Source organism: Suricata suricatta, chromosome 3 (assembly GCF_006229205.1).
Source record: "Suricata suricatta isolate VVHF042 chromosome 3, meerkat_22Aug2017_6uvM2_HiC, whole genome shotgun sequence".
NCBI classification, from domain to species: domain Eukaryota; kingdom Metazoa; phylum Chordata; class Mammalia; order Carnivora; family Herpestidae; genus Suricata; species Suricata suricatta.
The window spans coordinates 131,051,399-131,075,709 of record NC_043702.1 but is presented as its reverse complement, the minus strand read 5'-3'; the positions used below and the strand labels follow the sequence as shown (position 1 = coordinate 131,075,709).

Here is a 24,311-nt window from a genome sequence, read left to right as displayed (position 1 = left end):
CCCCTCAAAGATTGTGTTTGAGGAGGGAGAGGGATGATCCAAGAAACATCCATTTGAATGTCTTCTAAAGTCCTGCAAAACTGTTGTTCAGGATGCACTTCTTTATGTCATTTTGTGTCCCTTTTATAAAAATTCCACAAGTTTCAAATGAAATATGGGTCAGAAATGTCTCTATCCAGTATTCTTTTTCTTTTAAGCATACAGGAACTATACTTAATATTGAGCCACATATAGTGTAATAACAGTAGACAACTGACAAGTCTCTTTCTGGCAACTTTTTGTTTGTTACTTAAAAGGCCTACGGAGTAGTCTTGGGTTAATTGGCCTGCTGTTTTTTTTTTTTTTTATCACAGGCACATAACCAAACTTTTTTTTGTCCCTTTCTAAAATAATTATTCTTTTTGAAAGGGGATTAATGTATAATTTTTAGTATGTTAAGTAATTTTTCTCCCTAATCTTTTACATAATGCGGGCAGGGCTCTTAAACCCTCTCCATTTTATGACCATCATTTGTGGAATATGCCAGGCACTTTATATGAGCATCTTATTCAACTTTGCCAGTGACCCTGAAAATGTTTGTCACTTTGCAGATTAAAAACAAGCCTTGAGAAATTTGGGTGTCAATCCATAACCAGTAGCTGCCAGCACTGGGATGCAAATGCAAGCTGATCTAGTTCCAGAAATCACTTACTGTGCTTTCTAGCTGTCTCATTTGTTGTACCATAACAAAGACGTCCCTAAAATATAAAGTTCTCTACCCTTATTCTTGAGGAATTTATCATTTAGTGGATCTATTTTTCCTTCTTGGGGGGCTAGAGAATGGTTCTGGGAGCAAATGTGTGGCCCATTCAAGGGATTTGGGGGTCCTAGGAGTCAGCAGAAATGAATTGGGAACTTGTATAAGTATTGTTTTCAATTTTTACATGAAAACTGTTCTTTGCCACGTCTAACTACCTCTAGTAGACTTGACTATGATTTTATAATACTTCTCTCAACCAGTGTAAGGATTGTAGATAAGGGATGGGTTAAAAAAGAGCACTTTAGGGAGCCTCTACTTTATTTGCCAGGTACTATTAAATGAATATGTAGGAACAATGTTGTGTTTAATGGTTAGGTTTCTAGACTAGTCTTCAAAAGACGAATGCATAACGTCATTAAACCTAGTATGCAAATACAAATTTTCCAGTAGTTCATTCACTTCATTAAGTTCATTACTTAAGTGTAGTATGTTTTTAATGGAAAAGCTTAGAATGGAATTTTAGTTTCTAAGTTGGGGCTTAATGTATTTTTGTGTGGAAAAAACAATTTTTACATTCATTTAAAAAATTTGTTATTAAACTTTGAATCACATGGTAAGTTTTATGAACGAAATTTTGTTCAAATGATAAATTTTTAATAGCTATATTCATTCATGTTATCCTGAAAGCAAACAAAATTTCTGGGGCAGGGATGGATTCTTTATTACAGTAATAACCCCGTTGCCCCAGTTTTTCCCTCTCAGAGTGATGCATTGAGACCTGGATATTCATTTGGTAGATAAGGAACCTGAAAACTATGAAAACTGCGAGCTTGTAGGTGTTATCCACCTCCTGAAAGACCTAAGTGAAACCTTTGTTCCTCACTGTAAACGAATTTTCCAGTTACAGAAGGGGAGGATCTTAGGCTCTTAATCTTTGGAATGTAAATGAATGTGGGGACAGGGTATGAGAAGATCAGACAGATGTCAGAATTTATAACCCATGAATGTCTCTGTAGTCTTATACCCCCTGAGGTATAAACACATACATCTGGGGAGGTAAATCTCTTACCTATCAATTCAGTTATATTTAATTTTTCAGACTTCTTTTTTTGAAGGACAGATTTATTTCAGATAGCCCTAATCATGCAGATACATTAAAAATATTATCTTTATACATAGAAAATAAGCCAACTGATAATTATTCCTTTTGTCTTGCTTTTTCCCCATGTTAATTTGAAGTATATGTTTGGTCATGAAAATGTGAAATGTTAAGGTTGCCTCATTTGAACTCCTTTAGTCATCACTGTTGAGTTCTTCAGCAGAATAACTACTGGATGCCAGCCACAGTGCAAGGTACTGGGGGTGTTGTGGTGAATAAGGTAGATAAATACCCTGTATTCAAGGAGCTTAGAGGCTATAAAAGTGTTGTGGTGGGGAAAAAAAGACATGAGAAAACAGCAAAGTTAGAATTTTGTTAGAATGGGTGAAGGAGCTAGCTATGGCAAAATGTTGAGGGGGAGGGGGAGAAAGCATTCTGTTCCAGATGGAAGGGATGCACTAGTAAAAAGATTCTAAAATGAGGGCTGCCTGTGTGGCTTGGTCAGTTGAGCGTCCTCTTCCAGACATCATTATCTGAGTTCAAGCCCCACGTCAGGCTCCGGCTCGCTGCTGTCAGCCTGTCAGTGCATAGCCTCCTTTGGATCCTCTGTCCCCTTCTCTCTCTGCCTCTCCCTGGCTTATGCTCGCTCTCAAAAAATAAAGTTTTTTTTTAATTAAAAAAATATTCTAAATTGAGAATGAACTTGGTAAAATTGATAAAGAGAAAGATGGAAAATATGGCTGACACATAGTGAACAGAACTCAATCACAAACCTACATTTGGTTTGTTTGGATTTTTCTTATTGCTGAAACAGGATTATATTCTATATTGCTCTACAACTTTGTAAAAAGTTAATGTACGTTGTGTACTTACGTTGAATTCCATTTTAGTATGTATAGCTACGTAATACTGTGTGCTTTGAGTATATCCTAATTAGCTATATTCCAGTTGACAAATGTAGATTTCTATGATTTTTTGCCATCACAAACAATGCTGTGATCACTATTCTTGTGTGTATATTTATTGCATGCCTGTATGAGAATTTTTGTTGAATAAATTTCCTAAGAGAACCATTATAAGGTCAGACTTAAGTACATTAAAATTTTTTGACAGGTTCAGGCTGCTCTGAGAGGTGAAGATTTAGTCAATAGAGTGCAGTGTTATTTTTTGATTTGGCCAAAGAGCAGAGACCGTTCTGTTGGCATGTCCTCTTTCACTGGCATCTGTGTTTGACAGATACTGTCTTTAGATTTTAGTACTGTTCATTTAACTGATTTTTTAAAAGAATAAACAAATGAGCTTATTTTAAAATTTAAGGTACCTATACATGTTGAAGTACATGCTGTATGGAAGTTCTGAGCTGATTTGTCTACTACAACACTTCTAAAGAATGTGGATAAAATGGTATCAACCTTAATTATATGTTAATCAAAGACAGTAAATTTAAAAATGAGTGTGCGTTTCCATAGAGATTTCTGTAATAATCGTATAGCTTAATTTACCCAGTTTCCATTTGAAGATGTACATTTCTAAGGCCAAATACTGTAAATACTCTGTCCCCAAAACCATGCCACTGTACACTTCTGGAATTGAGAGTTCCTGTTTTCTGCATATTTTAACTCATGCTGTATTTTCAGTATCTTAATTTTTGTCAGTATCCTAGACAAGAAATAGAGCTTATGTAAATAACTGTTTTGATTTACAGTTTAGGGATTAGTGAAGTTAAGCACAATCATTTTGCCTATATTGAGTTGTCTTTTAAATTGTCTTGGGAGGAGATTCAGTGTACGTTATGGATATTTGCCTTTGTTTATTATTTATGTTGCAAATATTTTCTCCCTATTGCTTATCTATTTAGTTTGCTTGTGATAACTTCCCTTGTTTTTGTATATAAGTTTTAAAAATTTAAGAGGTGAAATGTGAACTACTTTTAAAGTATTTGAGTGTTGCATCTTGCTTATTAGCCTGCCTTTAAAAAAATTTTTTTTTAATGTTTATTTTTGAGAGAGAGAGAGAGAGAGAAACAAAGTGTGAGCAGGGGAGGGGCAGAGAGAGAGGGAGACACAGAATCTGAAGCAGACTCCAGGCTGTAAGCTGTCCGCACAGAGCCCAACACGGGACTCAAACCCATGAACAGTGAGATCATCACCTGAGCCAAAGTCCGACGCTTAACTGACTAAGCCACCTAGGTGCCCCTAGCCTACCTTCTTAATCTTAATTGTAGGCAGGCATTTTACTCTTACCTTATATAGCTTTTTTGGTTTTTTTTTATTTTTAAATTTACATCCAAGTTAGCACATAATGCAACCATGATTTCAGAAGTAGATTCCTTAATGCCCCTTACCCATTTAGCCCATCCCCGTCTCACAACCCCTCCAGCAACCCTCTGTTTGTTCTCTATACTTGAGTCTCCTGTGTTTTGTCCTCCTTCTTGTTTTTATATTATTTTTGCTTCCCTTCCCTTATGTTCCTCTGTTGTATAAAATTCCTCATATGAGTGAAGTCCTATGATACTTGTTTTTCTCTAATTTTGCTTAGCATAATATCCTCTAGTTCCATCCACGTAGTTGGAAATGGCAAGATTTCATTCTTTTTGACTGAGTAATACTCCATTGTGTGTGTGTGTGTGTGTGTGTGTGTGTGTGTGTGTGTGTGTATACTTGATCGACATTTGGGCACTTTCCATACTTTAGCTGTTGTTGATAGTGCTGCTATACATTGGGGTGCATGTGCGCCTTTGAAATTACAGATTTTTTTTTACTGCTTAATCCTTTTGGAGTTTTTAATTTATTTGTTTAGGTATGTCTGATTTAATTTTTAAATTTAGGTATTTAAATTCTTCTGATTTAAAATATCTTAAATAATGTAAGTTCACATGTCTGTTTTTGAACCCTTTGTTTTGTTGCATTAAATTAATCTTTTCTGCAGACCAGACCAGAATGTTGCACTTCATGAAGCTTTAATAGTAGACAGAAGGAAGGTCTCCCTGATTTCTCTTCTTTTTCAAAATATCCTGAGTGTTCTTGTGCATTATTCAGGTGAATCTTAGAATCATTTTGTATATTGATAATTCTTTGGGATTGCATTGCATTGGATTTATGTTTACATATATGTTTATCCAGTTCCATGTCCAAGTCTTTAATGTCTTTCAGTTAAGTTGCAGAGTTTTTGTGTTGTCATTATTTCATGAAACTTACTCCTAAGTATTTTATAGCTTTTGTTGCTCTTGTGAATGCTGAATAGGATCATCAAAAAAATGTTTTCTGAATGTTTATTCCTGGTTTATAGGAATTTATGGCTTTTTTGGCATGTTTTTCTCTATTGAAGCCATCATGTTATGCTACATTTTTTTGCTGTTGTTACAATAATTTTTCATTTGATTCTACTGGATTTACTAGGTATTTATGCTATCTACAGTTGATACTTTTGTCACTTCCTTTTCCAGTGTCTTGTTCCCCTGTTCTTTGTGGGGAGGGTATATGTAGGACTTCCAGCAGAAATGCAGTCTTGGGTTTTTCCCCTTGACTTTTAAAATAGGGTCTTCAGAAGTTTTATCCTTGGGGCTTCTGGTATATGTATCTTCAATATTTCAGGGGCACTTGGGTGGCTCAGTTGATTAAGTGTTGGACTCTTGATTTTGGCTCATGGGCTTGAGCCCCACATTGGGCTTTTTGCTGACAGCATGGAGTCTGCTTGGGATTTTCTGGCTCCCTCTCTCTCTGCCCCCCCACCCTTCCCTGCTCACTCTCTCCCTCTCTTACTCTCACTCTCAAAAAAGAAAATGTTTCCATCTTTTCTAACTTAATAAAAGACATTTAATTAGGAATAGTTGAATTTATGTATGGATGTAAAGTAGAATATAGCAGTCTAATATAACTTTAAAAATATATTTTATAACTATTTGTACATTTTCTTTTTTCCTTTTTTATCAAAGCTAATTAAATTAAATTTTGCTTTCATGAACAAGTCCTGATTTTTAAAATTTTTTTAACTGTTGTTTCTGTTTGCTTTATGCTTTTATAATCACTTTTCTGTTTTCTTTAGGCTTATATTCTAATTTCTAATGCTTTTTTCAGTTTTATGGCTTTATTAAAATTTGAAGATTATAAATATTTCTGAAGGAAGTTTCACTCATTCTGCATCCCATATATTCTTAATCTCATTTGATTCTCTCTTTAGCTCTGTAACCTCTTGTTTTCCTCTTTACACCACATTGACCTTTTTTTCCCCAGCATGTCTATTCTTTTTTTTTTTTTCAAAAACTTTTTAATGTTTATTTCATTTTTGAGAGAGTACAAGCAGGGGAGGGGCAGAAAGAGAGGGCGACACAGAATCGGAAGCAGGCTCCAGGCTCTGAGCTGTCAGCACAGAGCTCAACGCGGGGCTCCAACTCATAAACCCTGAGATCATGACCTGAGCCGAAGCCAGACATTTAACTGACTGAGCCACTTAGGTGCCCCATCCAGCAAGTCTATTCTTTTGAAAGCCCTTTCTTGATCCCTCTATCTTAAAAAGCTCCCTTTCTCCTAATGATTGTGTAAACCAGGATTCTTTTTTATATCTTTATGTAGTACTTAAGAGTTATTAATTTATGTATGCATGTTCTGCTTATTGTTGGTATTCCTAGCAGCTTGTACAGTGCATGGTGTGCAGTAGATAAATCAATATTTGAATGAGTGAGTGAATGATTTGTAATCTTATGAAAGGATTAGGGTAGGGAGAGAGACCTACCCAGATACATAGTCCTGTTCTTAGATGGATTTGGGTAGAATTGATCATCTGTCAATTAAATTATTTGAAAACTATCCTGGCCCTAAATAGCCCCCTGGAAAGCTATTGTATAGGTGCCTGGTTAAATCGTGTAAGATCAGCTTTAGTAAGCAGTAATTCTTTACTGTTACTATCATTTAAGATTCATTTTTTTTCCTTTCTAAACATCTTTCTTCACATACTAACTTCTGTCAAAAAGCAGGCTCCTTTCTAGGTGTAGGAGAAAGCACTAAGGTATATTAAGTCAGTGGAGCAGACATGTAAGCCACTGTAATGCAAGTAAGTCTAAAGTGCAAGACATACTTTGTATCTTTTTTTTTAACTTTAGAAAGTAACCATTTCTGTTGACTTCTTTCAGGAATTTTTTCTTTATCTTTACATTTCTGTAGGATGAATATGATATGCCATGGTGTAGTTCTTTTGGCATTTTGGCATTTATTCTATTTGGTGTTCTCTGAGCTTCCCCGTCTGTGGTTTGGTATCTAACATCACTTTTGGGAAATTCTCAGTCATTATTGTTTCAATTATTCCTTTCTCTCTTTTTTCTCCTCCTGATATCCTCATTATATGTATGTTACATCTTTTGAAGTTAATGCACAGTCCTTGGATATTCTGTTCTGGGTGTTTTTTGTTTTGTTTTGTTTTGTTTTTTTTGTGGTCTTTATTCTTTTTTCAGTTTTTGAGGATTCTATTGCTCTGTCATCCTCTAGCTCAGAGTTATTGCTTAAGGCCTGTCTAGGCTACCAATAAGCTCATCAAAGCATTCTTCAAGTCAGTGTTTTGATCTCTAGCATGCTTATTGGTTTTTTCCTTAGGATTTCCATCTCTCTGCTTACATTGCCCATGTGTTCTTGTATGCTGTATATTCTACTCATTAAGAGCCTTTCAACTATTAATCATAGTAGTTTTAAATTCCTGGTCTGATAATTCTGGTACTATTTTGCCATGTCTGGTTCTTATGCTTGTTTTGTCTCTTCAAATTGCGTTTTTTGCCTTTTGGTATAAAATGCCTTATAATTTTTTTCTAGATAGCCAGATATGATGTACTGGGTGTAAGGAACTGCTGTAAATAGGCCTTTAGTTATGTGGTGGTGATATGTAGGGGGAGAGGTAGGGCTTTACCGTCTTGTAGTCTCAGTCTTTTTCAGTGAGACTAATACTTTGAACTGTGAACCCTACTAGTGGTTCTCAGTTTATTTCCTCTTCCTTCAGGTGGAACAGGATTGCTAGAATGGGCTGGCATTAGGTACTGTCCTTCCCTAGCTCAGTCAGGTTCTGATAATATCCTAGCATATTAGGTTCTGAATAACTAGTTTTCCCTGAGGCAGGCCTTGTTAAGAACAGACTTCTCTGGCAAGCATAAAGGGATTCTTTTTCCTGTTTACATAGGAATCTGGTCAAGCTTCTGGAGGTAAATTTCATATTTTGGGGTACCCCTGTGACTGGGTCTGCCTAGAGTTTAACTATCAGACTTAGCTGCACTGTGAGTCTCCAGCAATTTAATTGTAGTTCAGACTTACCCTCCTCACGCTGGATCCTCTTGGAGTTTCTACTCCTGAGTTACTCTGGTAAGCTTAGATTCCCTGTATTCTGTCTTTCCAGCCTTGGTGGCAGTGGTTTGCCTTGTGTCCTCCCCTTGCTATGGATATAAGAAAAGATGTTGATTCGTTTAGTCTCTACAGTTTTTTACTTATTAGGACAAAGTGGTGACTAACATGTGGAACTGGAAAACTGGAAGTCTAACTTTTCTCTTGTTTTAGAAAAGATAAACTTATTAAATAATTCTTTGTACATGCAATCATTCTTTGTAGATGCATAGGAATTTTTCATTTCTTCTTCATATTCTGCTTCTGTGGCATATTCATCTTCTTGAAGATGCTGTGTTGAAAAAGCTTTTGAAAGCATATTGAGCCTTTGCGAAAGGATTGTGATCTGCCTGCCATAAATTTGAAGATGTGCAATGTCAGCATGAAAGTGCCAGGTATTTGTAGTCTTGAAAAGAACATTCTAAATATTGTATTGATATTTCTTCCTCGTTGGTTTTTGAAGCTGCAAGCTTTCAAAATCTGCCTGTAACTAGGTTTTTTATCAGATTGATTTTCTGTTTCTGCCACATTATCTTGTCCTAGCGAATACTAACTTTTCATTTGTATATTCTTTTCACAAAAGTGAGAGCCTATTTTGTGCAGGAAATATTTCTGTTTTGTTGGGGATGTGTTATTCAGAAGTGTAATTTAGGTATGGTCATTGGGAATTGGGCCAGGTAGACCTAGGTCTTTTTCTCTTGTCCTGCAGTAATCATCAGGCAGTGGTCTAAGGTGTAGCATATACCTGTTGCTGGAAAGAATCTCTAAGATTCTTTTTTTTCCGACACCTTGTTTCTCATCTTCACTGGCTTTGTCTCTGTTCTCTGTCCTTTCACGTTATGATTATTTCTAGGTGATCCATTCTTATTTCCTCTATGTTTTAGTAGTATCTATGCATAGATAATTCCCAAATACTGTTCATTAAAATTGCAGTTCACTTTTACCTGCAAAACAAAAATTAAGTGTGTTTTATATTCTTGGCTTGGGCAAGGGAGAAGAACATCAAGAACAAGATGGCAGAAATGCAGCTTCTCACCAAATAAAAGTAAAAGAAAGGTTATATGTGATTTTGGGGAAGAGCAGACTTTAAATTAAATTAAAGTGACACAGTATGTTGACCTAAAGGAAAAGAAACTAATTCTCTAGAGCTTATTTGTTCAGTGACTGCCAAAAGTGGAAATTTGAGCTTCCTGTTACACATGTTGATCATGTCCTTCAGGCCATGTATATGTATATGTATATGTTATGTGTGTATCTTGAGGCGAAAAATGGAATTTTTAATTCTTAGAGCCCTGTTGGCCCTCCTTGGCCAGGTCACAGAAGAGGCCATTAAATATAACTCCAAACTACACTGTTGCTATGTTCTTAAGGATTGAGATAGTGGTTTTGATGATCAGCATGATTGTATCCTTTTTTAGGTCTCAGGATTACCTGCTGAATTATTGTAAGATAGCATCTTAAGACCCCAGGTACCAGGAAGAACATTACAATCTGTATGATTGTAATACAGACATACACAGAGACTGGAAGACTTTTCAAAGCCATGAAGATCCTAGTTTTTCCAAATACCAGGAAACTCTGCAAGTACAACTAACTTGTGAATTACTTCCTGAATGTTGCTTGCCACAGAAATACAAATATCTAAGTCAGATACAATTTCATTATATGGAGGAGAACTGATAACTCTAGAAATGACCCTTCAGCAGAAGATTTTATTTTATTTGATGGTTCCCATTAATTTGCTAGGGAAGCTATCTGGAGACAACCTGTAACAGGTTAGCAGTTACAGATTGGGAAATGGTGTTAGGATTTGGAATTCTTAGAAATTCCCCCTGAGTAATTTTAGTTCTCTGAGACATTCATTATGTTCTAGTAGGATTTGTGGTAGAGATAATGGTACATATATTTACAAGGAAACAAAAGGCTCAAGGAACGTTTGCTTGTTTGTGAGCTCACTAGTTCTGATAAGTGAAGTAATAAGTGAGAATACTCTTGAGGTAGACTCAGTGGGCATCCTTGAAATTGTAAACAAATTGCAAACAGCTCACTCATAGGAAAAGTTTTGAACATTTATTTCAAGTTTTTGCTTGAGCAAAGGAAAAACTTCATACGGAATGTGGGTTTTTTGATAAATAGGTGTGTAGAATTTTAGCGGTTAAATACAGTTCAAATTTCAATGAAGTGTTTTTACTTCTTAAAGCAAAGTGGAGCTAATTGCTGATTAGGTGAATTCTTGATAGCTCTTTGAATGGTATTTGCTGGATGTGGGAAGTTCAGCTTCCTGAATACAAATAGGTCATATCCTTCATTGTCTACATGCCAGTATAGAATGTATGACTTAAATATGCAGGTTATGTCTTTAGGCAGGTATGGGATATTTCTGTTTACTGGACCACTCTTCCTCAGTGGAGCATAAATAACTGTAACTCAGTATTTGTAGCAATTCCACTTACCTTCTTCTCTTCTTTTAAAAAAAATTTATTTAATAAGTTTTATTTACTAAAACTTAGAGGAAGAGAGAGAATCCCAAGCAAGCTCTGCGATGCTGGCCTTGAACTAACATACTGGGAGATCACAGCCTGAGCCGAAATCAACAGTCACTTGACTGACTGAGCCACTTAAGTGCCCACATTCCTTTTATGTTCTCCATCTCCTTAAACGATGGTTGCTTTCCCAAACTCATGTTGGATCCTCCTCTCTTACATCAGTGTTGAATGTATCACTAGGTCTTTCTGATTTTGTCTCCGTCCTTGCTTTGGTTCGGTAACATCACTCAGGTTATTGAAACAGCCTCCTCACTTGTCTTACTTCTGGTTGCTTTTTTGTTCCTCTACTTTTGCACTACTGCCTGAGTTTCTGTGAAACTATTTGATTGGATTGCTCTCATATGAAACTTGCAATAGCTCCTAAATACAGGCATATTCTGGTTTTCATGCCTGTCTTCTTACATGGTGTTCTACTTTGTCTGGAACCCTCTTTCTTTTCTCTTCCCATCTTGGTGTGGTAAGCTTTTATTTTTCAAAGCTTGAGTCCTGAAATTCCTTGATCTTTTCTGTAATTCCATATTGCTTTTTCGATACTGCTGTTTAGAATTTATTTTGTCAGATTGTGGTTTACTTATTTGTATGATTTCCTTCTTTTAAGGCTATGAATTCTGAAGCAAGGACATAGAGCAGTTCAGGTTGGCTAATAATAGATACCTACTAAAAAGGTGAATGCCTGGAGCCCCTTTTGCTTGTTCTGGAGAGGAGTTAATTTTCTAAGACCATCTTCCTCAGATGAGTCCTAGATCCCATTCCCCTACTCAAAGACAAGCACAGAAGTTGGCCGTAACATTGTTAAGTTTATTCGTAACCAGAGGAGAGAGGCAGAATTAATGTCAAGGTGGTGAGGAGACCTTGAAATCATGTCAGATGATGAGCAATAGGAGGAACTAGAATATTTAGCCAAAAAGAAAAAAATCAGACATGATAACAGTACCCAAATATTTGAAAAGCTGTCATGTAGAAAAATTATTAGTCTTAATCATTGTGCCTCCAGAGGGCAGCTATAGGATGAATATGTAGCATTTTTAAGGCTCAGCATTAGGAAGAGCTTTCTGAACATTGTAAGCTGACTTAGAGGATTTTTCATGAGTGGAGCTGTGAAAGTAGAGGCAGAATGACAGGAGTTTAAAGTACTATAAAGTAGATTTTGCTGTGTCTGGCAAGAATTGACCATGCTGTAGAGTATTAAATTTTCTTGATTTAGTTCTAAATTCCATGACCATGAATTTTAGAAACATGGTTATTGTTTAGGATTAAAACCATTTTCTGTGCATTCATAATAATTTTAAGCTCTTCTTATGTGCCACCTGTCGAGCATTTAGGGTTCAGTGGTAGTTTCTTGCTCTCAAGTAGCTTGTATTTTTAAATGAAAAGATTTTTGAACTTATTTTTAATTTTTGAGTAGCCAGTGTGTAATTTCTATTTTGATTATTTTTAGGATTCACAATTCCAAAAAATCAGTTGTGAGATTTACTTTCCCTTCATATACTAAAATGTTTTTCTTTCTTTTTTATTTCTAGCAATGTCTCAGGCTGTGCAGACAAACGGAACTCAGCCATTAAGCAAAACATGGGAACTCAGTTTATATGAATTACAACGAACACCTCAGGTAATGTATAGACTAAGGTTACTAGGGGGAAATATGACACATCTGTAAACTGGCATACATTTTTAGAAAATGAATACTCGAAAGAATATGACAGTAATAATGAATTTATCTATAAGCAGTCTTGTGTATGTTTGGTTTATTACACTTCATTCATTAAACAAATAATTTAAGTGCATACTCTGTACCAGGTCCTAAGCTAGGCACTAGGTGAAGTGGTGAATAAAATAGATGTGGCACCAGCTTATGGAGTTTATAGACATTAAACAAACAGATATCCCTAGAATTACACATTTTAGAGGTTGTGTAAATGGGGAAAGTTCTCAGTGCTACTGTAACAAATAATAATGGGAGGGGGCATTAAGAGAGACCAAGAAGGTGAAGATGGGGGGCACTTGGTTGGCTCAGTTGGTAGAGTGTACAACTCTTGATCTCTGGGTTGTGTTGAGTATAGAGATTACTTAAAATCTTAAAAAAAAAAAAAAAAAGTGAAATTGGGAAAGACCGGAGAGTAGCAGCTTTGAAGGAGATGAACATACTTAAAAACCGAACTCATTTTGAGATGCCTGTACGTGAGGCAGGCATAGGTGCTAACTAGGAGTCTGGACTAACTGTAAGAATTTGGATGTTGTCAGCACATTTTAAACAGTGAGAATGGATAAGATAACCTGGAAACCTAGAGAGATGATCAGAGGGGCCCAGAACTTCATTCAGGGGAGCTTCAACATTTAGAAATGAAGTAATAGAAAAGAAGCCAGCAAAGGAAACTGAAAGGAACAGCCAAAGTAAAGAAAAATAAGAGATCAAAATCTAAGAGGAGATGTGTCAAGAGAGAGGATGTAGTTACTGTGTTCAACACCACCTAGAGGACAAGTAAAATGAGGATTACAAAAGCGTACCTTGAATGTGGCAATGTTTACTTCATGACCTTGACAGGAATAAATTCACTTGTATAAATTTTACTATGTCGAAGGGGGAAAAAAGTGAAAATACATAGGCAGTTTTTCAGAGAAGTTTGGCTGTGCAGAGAAGCAGAGAAGTGGAGTAAAAACTGGAGGGGGGAACATGGAATTTGTAAGTTTTGAATTTTGTTTTGTTTATAAGATGGGAGATAGAGGTGCACCAAGGATACCTCCGCCCCCAGGCCTGCACTGCTCTGAGGTGTATCATTTACATTTCACTATACTTGGCAACCCCATAGATGCTACTCTAGACTGATTTAGTGGAGAGCCAAAGATTGCTGAAATCTGAGAGCAAATAAAATAATCAAAAGGATATACTTGAAGAGGTAGGAAGGAAAGTATCTTTGATAAGGAAGAGGCATGTTTTCTCTGTTTAGCAAGAAAGAAGATGATGATTAAAAAAATTTTTTTTTTGGAGAGAGCATGAGCAGGGGAGGGTCAGAGAGGGAGACACAGAATCTGAAGCAGGCTCCAGGCTCTGAGCTAGCTGTCAGCATAGAGCCCGACGTGGGGCTCGAACCCAGGAACCGTGAGATTATGAGCCGAAGCCGGATGCTTAACCAACTGAGCCACCCAGGTGCCCCAAGAAGATGATGATTTAAAAAGATGTCCTAAAGAAGCACCTGGGTGGCTCAGTCGGTTAAGGCTCTGACTTCGGCTCAGGTCATGATCTCACAGTTTGTGAGTTTGAGCCCCATGTCAGGCTCTGTATTGACAGCTCAGAGCCTGGAGCCTGCTTCAGATTCTGTGTCTCCCTTTCTCTTTGCCCCTCCCCTGCTCATATGCATTTATCCCCTCACCCACCCCTGCCTCTCACTCCCTCAAAAAATAAGCATTAAAAGAAACTTTTTATAAAAGATGTCATAGAAAATGAGAGCTCTTTCTTAATGAAATTTGAGATAAGATAATCTTTTCAGTGTTTTGATTAGAAAGTTCTGCAGATAGAAGAAAAGGTATAAAATGGCATAGAAAAAAACAAGTTGGTTACAAGAGAATTGCTGAGCTGTGTTGAACTTAAAACTGGTGAAATTTTTAGTGATACTAGTCTGGTTGTATGATTTCTCCCTTTTCTTCCACAGTGTTACATACCTGCACTGGTACAGACATGGAGAACATGGAGGGTTGAGTTTATCCAGGGCTGGGATTTTGCTAGGCAAATTCTAAAGAGGAAGAGAACAGACTTGATTATTAGCTGAGTCATAATACTCTGAGTGATAAATTTCTTCATCAGAAATTTGTGTATATATTAAATTAAGTAAAAGAAAAGACTCAACGTGCTTTATATAGAGAGGTTAAAACATAGTAAGACACTCAAAAATAGTGGTAGGTATTGTAAATGGAAATGGAAATGTGTTTTACGTGATTCTGTTATGGACATTATTTGTAGTTTCTGTCTTTCCTTGTAGGGTCATCATTCTTTGACCCTGTAGAGAAAACATAAGTATGGAGAACCAGTGGAAATAGAAAGTGTCAGTTACATATTGGAAGCCCTTTTTTTCTATCTGACCTTCCTCTTCTGCTGGACATCTCTCCTTAATCCATAGGAGTACTTGGTTGTGACTTTTAGAGCTAGGTAAATTTGTACTCAGTGCCACCTTGTGGGAGAGGTGGGTAGTGGTGGTGGTGATGAAGAATGAGGGAGTCGCTAATGTCTCTCCAGCTGAGAGATGTTATGGAATCCTACATTGGAACTCTAAATGCATTTTTGCATTGGAACATTTTTACACATGACGATTAGAAATACTAATACCGGCACTTTGGATTAAATTAGTTTGTAGGTTAACCTGAAAACCTGACCACTTCGTATAAAACTACTTCTGTGGATCAAGATTAAGGTTCAATAAGTGACTTAAAAAATTTTTTTTAATGTTTATTTTTGAGAGCGTGAGCAGGGAGGGGCAGAAATTAAATTTTATTTAGCCTTAGCTTCCTCATTTTGCAGGTAACAAAACTGTTAAATTATTAATTAGTCACATTAATAGATCTAGAAGTAGAACCAAAGGCATCTGATTCCAAATTCAATGCTTTTTTTTTATTATGCCAAGATGATTTATCATTACTTACTTTTAAAACACATTACTATATTATTTTTAGCATTAAAATAAGAGCATGATATAATAACATTGGTGGGAACCTGAAGGGATTTGGGGGAGATTATGGTCAAACAAGGTTGGCTGTGAGTTGACAGTGGTAATAGCCACATGATGGGTACATAAATGTTCATGTTGGTCATTTTTAGTACTTTTTTATGTTTGTACATAATAAGATAGGTGGCATTTACTATTCAAGTGACTCTCCTACAGGAGGCAATAACGGATGGCTTGGAAATTGTTGTTTCACCCCGAAGTCTACACAGTGAATTAATGTGCCCAATTTGTTTGGATATGTTGAAGAACACCATGACTACAAAGGAGTGCTTACATCGTTTTTGTGCAGACTGCATTATCACAGCCCTCAGAAGTGGGTATGTTGAAATGAATTATACTAGGTACTTGAATTATACCAGCATGGTGCTTTATGAAGGTTTTGAGAATTACACTCTCTAATAAGTATTCATTTGAGAACTGGAAACCTAAAGTCTAAGTTTTAATTACTGGAGCATCTTTGATTTGAAACAGTTGATTTTACACAATTTAAAAAGTTTTATAGCATGAGTATTAGTTTTGAGGAAATTACAAAGCATGAAACCATGGTTTTTCTACTTCTGAATTATATAAAATAATATCCTTATGAATGCTATTTTAATAAAAAGAATTGATACATAGATTAATATAGATTAGTGGATAGTTTTTCCTTGTGGCATGGGTATCGGGGAATTTATAATAACAAGGAATAGATTTTTATTTCTAAGATGATTGTATATAAATTATCATTGGCAAGTATTCACATTTTTCTCTGTTAGCAAGTATTGTTGAGTGTCTCAAGTTTCCAAAATCTTGCTTTTCCTCAAAGAAATTCAAGTTAATCAATTTAAATTTCTGTGACTTAGAAAAGGTACTGGAATAAAGATAACTATCCACAAGTTGGATATTTTTGTTGTTAGTCCAAAGATACTGACATTGTTTACATTTTCTTTTCCCTCTTTTTATTTAGCAATAAAGAATGTCCTACCTGTCGGAAGAAGCTAGTTTCTAAAAGATCACTAAGGCCAGACCCAAACTTTGATGCACTCATCAGCAAAATTTATCCAAGTCGTGATGAGTATGAGGCTCATCAAGAGAGAGTATTAGCCAGGATCAACAAGCACAATAATCAGCAAGCACTCAGTCACAGCATTGAGGAAGGACTGAAGATACAGGCCATGAACAGGTACATGGGAAAGGATGCCAGAGATGGTGGCCATTTTCTTGAATACTTTTATTAAAATATTGGATTTACTTAACAGCCTCCACTTTGAAAAAGAGAAAATGCAGTTGTAAATAGTAATTCTGCATGGTTACTTTACCATGCAGGCATAATATATACTTTGAGTTGTAATAGGGTATTCCTTTCTGTTCTCTCTTGTACCCACTTCTCCCCCCACTCACCATTCCTTTTCTCCTCTTCTATCTATAGCACAAAGTTGTCTGTGCTCATGGTCTCCAGGTCTTCTCACATTCTATTTTGAATCCCCTGTAGTCAGACTTGTATTAAACCCTCTCCCACCCCCATAGCCCCTCATCAAATTTTCTAGTGACCTCCACATTGCAAAATCTAATTGCTGCTTCTCACACCTCATTTTTCCATCTTATTTAAAAGCCTTTGACACAGTTAATTTCCTTTTGAAGAGTGTTCTTCACCTAGCTCTTAGGAGAGGATAATTTCCTAGTTACTTTTGTATGAATTAGCTATTCCTTAACTCAAATTTAACATGTCCAATACTGAACTTCTTAATTTTTTTAAAGTTTATTTCTTTTGAAAGAGAGAGAAAGTGAGAATCCCAAGCAGGCTCTGTGCTGTTAGTGCAGAGCCTTGTGCATGGTTTGAACTCATGAACTGTGGGATGATAACCTGAGCCAAAATTAAGAATCAGATGATTAACCAACTGAGCCACCCAGGCCCCCATACTGAACTTTTTATTCCTAGCTCCTACTTCTCTTCATTCTTGATCATTTCAGTTGATGGCAACCTAGGCATTACACTAGCTTTAGCCAAAAACTTTGTAATCACTCTTAACTGTTCTCTTTTTTTTTTTGTCACATTGTGCATTTGAATCTGTGAATAAATATATTTTTAACTTTTTCCATAATGTATCCAGAATGTTCTAGGCTACACCATCTTTCATTCGAGTATTAAAATAGCCTCCTATTTGGTCTTTCTGCTTTCCATGCTTATCTTTACAAAGTCTATTCTCAGCACAGCAGCTAGAGTGATTCTGTTAAATTGAAAGTCAGACTATGGTTCTCCATTGCTCTGAAGTCTCTAATATCCATATTCTGTTCACTTTCAGGCTAAAGACCCTAATGATGGCTTCCAACACCCTGCATAATTTGGACACTTCTTACCCTCATTCTTGTTTCCTTTCTGATACTTTTTTAAAAATATAATTTATTGTCAAATTGGCTAACATACAGTGTATAAACCCTCAGTTTGTTCTCTGTATTTAAGAGTCTCTTATGGTTTGCCTCCCTCCCTCTCTGTAACTGTTTTTCCCCCTTCCTTTCCACCATGGTCCTTTCTGATACTTCATATAGTTAGGCCTCAGTGAGAGTCCTCATTTTCCAGAGTAGGAGATGGCAGTAAAGCCCTATCCCAGTCTATTATTTCTCACCTTGGTTAAACATCAGAATCACAGAAAGTTTTAAAATTCTAGGGCCTCTGGTACCATCCCAAACCAATAAGGTTCAAGCACTGCTATTTTTAAGGTTTTAGAAGTGGTTCTGAAGAATATATGTTGCATTCTAACTATATTAAACTACCTTACAGCTCTGATTAGCAAAAGTAAAATAAAGTGTTAAATGTTGAATGCATTTATTTTAAAAGAATTATATACATTTCTAAGAGTTTGGGGGATTTTAATGGTTGTTCATTTTAGTCTTTTAAAAGCAGGAGAAAGAATCCCCTTTCCAAATTTTTTATAGATAGTCCTTTGATTTTGCTTGAACATTCCTAGCGGTGGGAGTACATGACAGGAGATCCTTTCATATGTTCGCAGCTTTTTACAGCTTCCTTGTTCTTCTTCAAATTTCCCCAGCATGCTTTTGTACTCTGTAAAGAACCCTTTTCCAGATAATCCACATGGTGCACTCTCACTCTCTTCAGGTTGCTGAGTTCCTGTCTTCTACCTCAATACTCCGTACCTTCTTTTCCTCGCATCTTCATTTTTCCCTGCAGCAATTATTCTCTGACATGTGTGTTTTCTTCTGCACTAGAATAATATAAGCCCTTAGAGGGTAGAGACTGTCAGTATTATTGATTCTTACAACTCCAGTCATTAGAACCATGTTTGGCCTACAAAGTAGCTGTTCAAGGGGTGCTGGGGTGGAAAAGTAACTGCTCAGTAAATATTTTTGAATGTATGATTTTTTTTTAAGTTCTACCTTTATATTGAATTAAAATTAGTTTTTTATGTGTAGCAGTCTTGATCTGTCTTTGTCAAAATACTTATTGGATTCTGTACTACTTCTACTAGTTCTTTAAATAGTAGAGACTAAATAGTCACATTCCTAAATACTTTTATGGTTCCTCATACCTCATATGACATTCAAGTGTGATGGTGTAGTACTTGAAATGCTACTAGAGTAGTATGTAGTATTATAGATATGGTTTGATATATCTAGGATATAATAAGCTATTAATCTGTATTATGAACATTATTCTAAGAATGCTGCCTGAAAGAAATTAATTAGCTTTGTCACCTCAGACTTTTTTGGAAAGAAGTTTGGGATAAAAATCAATACAGTAAGATAAGTAACCCTGTTAGATTATAGTCAACTGAAACAACTTTGCTTTTGCTTTTACCTGCAGATTTTAGGAAATATTTAGGTATGGTCTTTATATTTTCACTGTTGAGTTTTTTAAAAAACGCTGTTTGTTTTTAGTTTGACCTGTTATAAATGTGATAAAAAATACAATGTAAAATTTACTCTCTTAGCCATTTTTAAATATACAGTTCACAGTAGTAAGTACAATTTCCAGAACCTTTTTCATCTTAGAAACTGAAATTCTATACCCTAAACAACTCATTTCCTCCTCTTCCCCTCAGCTTTTGGCAGCCATCATTCTACTTTCTGTTTTTATGAATTTGACTACTTTAAACACCTCATATAAGTGAAATTGTGACTGGCTTAGTTCACTTTTAAGACTGAATAGTATTTCACTGTATCTGTTCATATCTTCTTGAATCGTAGTTTTGTCCTTTAATATATTACTGATCCCCGCTTAATTTTAAAGTGATCTATAGATTTCATAAGCAGGATTTTGTGTGTGTGTGTGTGTGTGTGTGTGTGTGTGTGTGCTTTTGTTGTTTTTTAAAAAGTAAATGCTCTTGAGCATGTTTCCCAAGCAGTGGGCTATTATTTCTTGTTCTGGCAGTAAATACATAATAATGATACTGTCTTAGAAGTTCAGCTCATTTCTTCACATTTCTTTCATATACAGGTTGATGGGCGGTGTGCTAGAGTGCGTATCACATCCTAGCTCTAGTTCTGGCACTTACTACTAGCTTATTACTTCATTTTCTTTGGTTTTCTCAACTATAAAATGATGATAATAACTAACTCAACTATTGTTTTGACGAGTAAATCAGGTGTATACCCAGAGTACCTTGCCTAGTTAGTGTTTGGTTTGGTTTTGTTCTTTAGCATTTAGTCAGACTGCTTTTCTATCCGTGCTTGTCATTTAGATACCATCTCATTTTTCTCACTAGAATATTTAATATTAGCAGTGAGGTTGGCAGGGAGGGAGTGCTTCCCATTTGTCTTGAATCTTGTTTCCTTACAAACTTCAAATTAAAGGGGCACAAATAGCTTCCCTCAGTACTTTTAAACTTTGATTTCTGAATCATGACTTTCTTTAGATTTAAAATCTCATAACAACAAAGTATCAAAATATAAGTAAGAAATTGGCAATAATTCTGATAGTAGTAAAGAAAATTATTAAATTAATATAAACATTTGTTTGAGTTATTCAAATATGTGTGTAGAAGTGAGGTTCTTTAGAACTTTCTGGGACATGAGGGAAATAAATGCCATTATCCAGCTTGGAGCAAATTCAGTTATGAAGACTTTTTTAGAATTCTGAAGTTCAGTAATTCAGAATTGTTGTTTCAAAATTGATGTTGAAAAGGTCCAAATGTAAATTTTATGCAACCCCTTATTTTTCCTTAACCAGATTACAGCGAGGCAAGAAACAACAGATTGAAAATGGTAGTGGAGCAGAAGACAATGGTGACAGTTCTCACTGTAGTAATGCATCCACACACAGTAATCAGGAAGCAGGACCTAGTAACAAACGGACCAAAACATCTGATGATTCCGGGCTTGAGCTTGATAATAACAATGCAACAGTGGCAATTGATCCAGTAATGGATGGTGCCAGTGAAATTGAATTAGTATTCAGGCCTCATCCCACACTAATGGAAAAAGATGATAGTGCACAGACCAGGTAAGTGTGCATGTTAGCTTCAGATTATCTGAATTTGTAATATAGAATTTGGAATTGAAAGGCAGTTATGTTACGTAAGAAGTAAGGGCAGTATTTGTTATGCCATTGATTGCCAGGGTTCATTTGGATATTCTTGCCGCCTAGATTGTTATGTTCTTCCTTTTTCATGTGCTTCCCATCCACATTTGTATATCTAAAAGGAATGATGCTTCTAGGTAGAGAGGGAAGAAGCGTTATTTAAATGATATTAGGGTTACCAGTAAGCTCTAGAATTCATGCTGGCAAAGATGGCTATTTTACCATTTATTGCCAGCACGCTGCCTGTCACAGAGGTCAGTACTTGTTATTAAATACTTGTTCAGTGAGTTATTAAATGGTATACCATGCTTAAAATTTTTTTTCAAGGTTAGTGCTTCTAGGCTCTGTCTTAAAAACCAGAAAGTCAATCAGTTCTTAACAAGAAGTTTGCTCATATTCTTTCTATTATTCTTGTTGCTGTAGATGACAGAATTCTACTCTTTGGGGTTGAGGGGTATGTTCTTTTTCCCCTGCATTTCTCCTTGTATTTGTTTGATTTTTGTCATTTGTATCATTTATAGTTGATAAGGTAGGTAGAGCTTTCACGTCCTTGTAGACAAATGGTGAGTAAGTACCTTCCCCTCTTTTCTACCTTTCAATAAAAAAAGTTTAGGTAGTAGAGAAATAAATTTCTGATACTATTTTGTCAGTAATTGAGACACTTAATATTTTATTTAGCTGGTTAGAAGGGTATTCTATAATTTGAGTATGTTTTTGTCGTGTTGTAGAAATTATATTTTTAATGATTTATTTTTCCAGATACATAAAGACTTCAGGTAATGCCACTGTTGATCACTTATCCAAGTATCTGGCTGTGAGGTTAGCTTTGGAAGAACTTCGAAGCAAAGGAGAATCAAACCAGATGAACCTTGATACAGCCAGTGAGAAGCAGTATACCATTTACATAGCAACAGCCAGTGGGCAGTTCACTGTGAGTATTTAAAAGACTAGTTCTTGAAACTGAAAGCACATTCGCCATCGGAGACTGGCAGGTGGTGTGGTGGGGTCTAATAAGAATGGTTCAAGACCCTGAGACCCTGACAGGATGAGAAATTGCAAGGGGGTAGTAACCATTTGGATATCTTTTGGTTGTTCTTTTATGAATAGTATAAGTGACAAGACGTTTTTATCTTAAGATTTAAAAAAAAAAGGGCTTTTGTGTTTGTTACACCTTACTACTGTGCTTTAAGTGGTTTTCTAATTCTTTTCTTTTTCTGTTTCAGGTATTAAATGGCTCTTTTTCTTTGGAATTGGTCAGTGAGAAATACTGGAAAGTGAACAAACCCATGGAACTTTATTATGCACCTACAAAGGAGCACAAATGAGCTTTTACTAAAACAAGTCTGAGAACGAACTTTTTTATAGCCTATTTCTTTAATATAAAAGATGTAACGTCTTTACTTTTATGGACAGAATCTTGGATATGTTGTTCAGTTTTCTTTCTGAGCCAGACTCGTTTACACTATTAGAATCTTTTCCCCTTAATTTAAGATTTCCTTTTTAGAAGGGACTGCAATTATTCAAGACTTCTTTCCTTTTAAATAATCTAACTTGTATGTTTTCACAAAGTATGGTTCCATTTGGAGCACTCTTTTGACCCAGGAATTTTTCATAGTTCTGTATTCTTAAGATTCAGTTGGCTATCCTTTTTCCCTCCCTTCAAAAGTTTTTTAGGCCTACAGAATGTTAAATAATATGTATTTTGACTTTTTTTCCTGGAGTCTTGTATATTTATAGTTTTCTATATAAGCTGTAGTATCTTCATGAAGACCAAGGCTCAAATTTACTGTACTTAAAAGACAATTCTCATAGGATTATTATTTTCATGGTATTTTCTTCCATAAAATCTCATTTTTTAAAAAGGTTCTTTATGAACTTAGTGTCCATTGTCATGCAATGTTATTTTTTTCCATTTTTTCCCTCTAATTTTGGAATTTCTGATCCTGGAAAAAAGAAACAAAATGTCAAGTTCTCTGAGAACTTGGTTCATTTACGGATTTCACTGAAAAAAGAAAAATTAAATTGGTCTTATGTAGTCTTCAAGTGTATATTTAAAGAGGTCTTTTTTGTTTAGCTTTACTGTCACTTCAGTTTCTTTATTATGTGTGTTTGATGTTTTTTCCTATTAAAATATCAGAGATATGGAGATATTTTGCACTTTAGCCTTGATGAAAAGTACAAGATATGTTCAAAGCTTCCCCAATTCTTTTCTTATTGGTAGCCATGTAAGTTTCAAGAATAACATGGCACATAAAACTAACAATTGGGGGGAAAAGTTTGCTTCTGTTTGAAAAGTGTGTTCAGCATTCTGGGTGGTCCTATCAGTTTATAAATTTGGTGCTCTGCTAATCACACTCTAGAGAAGCAGGTTAATGGAACTTGAGCCCTGCCCTAGTGAAAGATTATTCTGTAGAAGAATGTCAGCAAGTGTCTCTTCCTAATTTAGTTTTATATTGAGGGACAGTGTTGGGCTTTTGGAGACAGAAGGCTTTATGAAGACAGATCAGAAATATGATTGACTTGTGTGTTGCTTACATCACTGTCCTGATTGATTCCAGGTATGTTTCCAAGTTTATAATAATCACAGTATTTGCAAAGACTTGTTTGCATTGAGAAATTAACCCCAGTGGGTTTTTTGTTTTGCTTTGTTTTTTGTTTTGGCCAGGGGTGAGTAGTCCTTCAGTACCATTGTAACTAAATAACCTGTCTAGTCATTGTATATATTTATCTGTCATTTTTGACAGATTGGGGCCAGCTTGAGGTTTTAAATCTTTAGCCCAATATGAAAGCTTAAAGGCTCATTAAATTTTTTACCATTTTATTGAAAATATTTACAATCTGTTTCTACAATTTTATTGGTAATCTGTGCCATGAAATTTGAAGACCACCAAAAATCAAGGGAAATTTTGTATTCAGTTCCTTTTCTGGTGTAATGTTAAAGTTGTATAGATGATTAATGCATGTCCACTGAATATAATCCTGGTTTTGTGACATAACTGTGTAGATTTTATTGGTGATACTAGATTAGTAGTTACATTAAATAACTAAATTCTCATTGTGATTAATTGAAATTTTGTCTTGTTGCAGAAAATTATTTGTGAATATAAGCTTTGTGCTTAGAGAATGTGTTTCTGTCAGTATGGAAGGATGTAAACTTTTCATCATTAGTGAGTTTATTAGATTTATAATTCTTTGTAAAATATAATGGGTATTCTGTAGAGCATTGAGTGTAGTGTGTGTGTGTGTGCGCGCGTGTGTGCATGTATGTATGTGTGCTTGCACACGTGCGCAAGTTAGGTACCATTTACCCTCACTACCACTCAAGGTTCTGTAACATAGTC

At 35.7% G+C, this 24,311-nt stretch overlaps 1 protein-coding gene across 6 annotated transcripts in view; it reads left to right on the top strand.

The window, feature by feature from the left end:
* RNF2 (ring finger protein 2) overlaps positions 1-24,041 on the top strand; it is a 45,826-nt gene extending 21,785 nt beyond the window's left edge. For 2 of the 6 annotated variants that reach the window (XM_029935197.1, XM_029935194.1), the window contains exons 2-7: positions 12,261-12,349; positions 15,612-15,772; positions 16,402-16,617; positions 20,620-20,892; positions 21,730-21,901; positions 22,194-24,041. In XM_029935197.1, the coding sequence (XP_029791057.1) occupies positions 12,263-12,349; positions 15,612-15,772; positions 16,402-16,617; positions 20,620-20,892; positions 21,730-21,901; positions 22,194-22,295 (1,011 nt within the window). In that variant the 5' untranslated portion in view covers positions 12,261-12,262 and the 3' untranslated portion in view covers positions 22,296-24,041. Of the gene's footprint in view, positions 1-2,001; positions 2,093-3,221; positions 3,243-4,797; positions 4,877-8,473; positions 8,590-12,260; positions 12,350-15,611; positions 15,773-16,401; positions 16,618-20,619; positions 20,893-21,729; positions 21,902-22,193 lie in introns of those variants that run through there. The other 4 variants (XM_029935193.1, XM_029935196.1, XM_029935195.1 and 1 more) reach the window with 4 other exon arrangements.
* Positions 24,042-24,311: the final 270 nt, after the last annotated feature.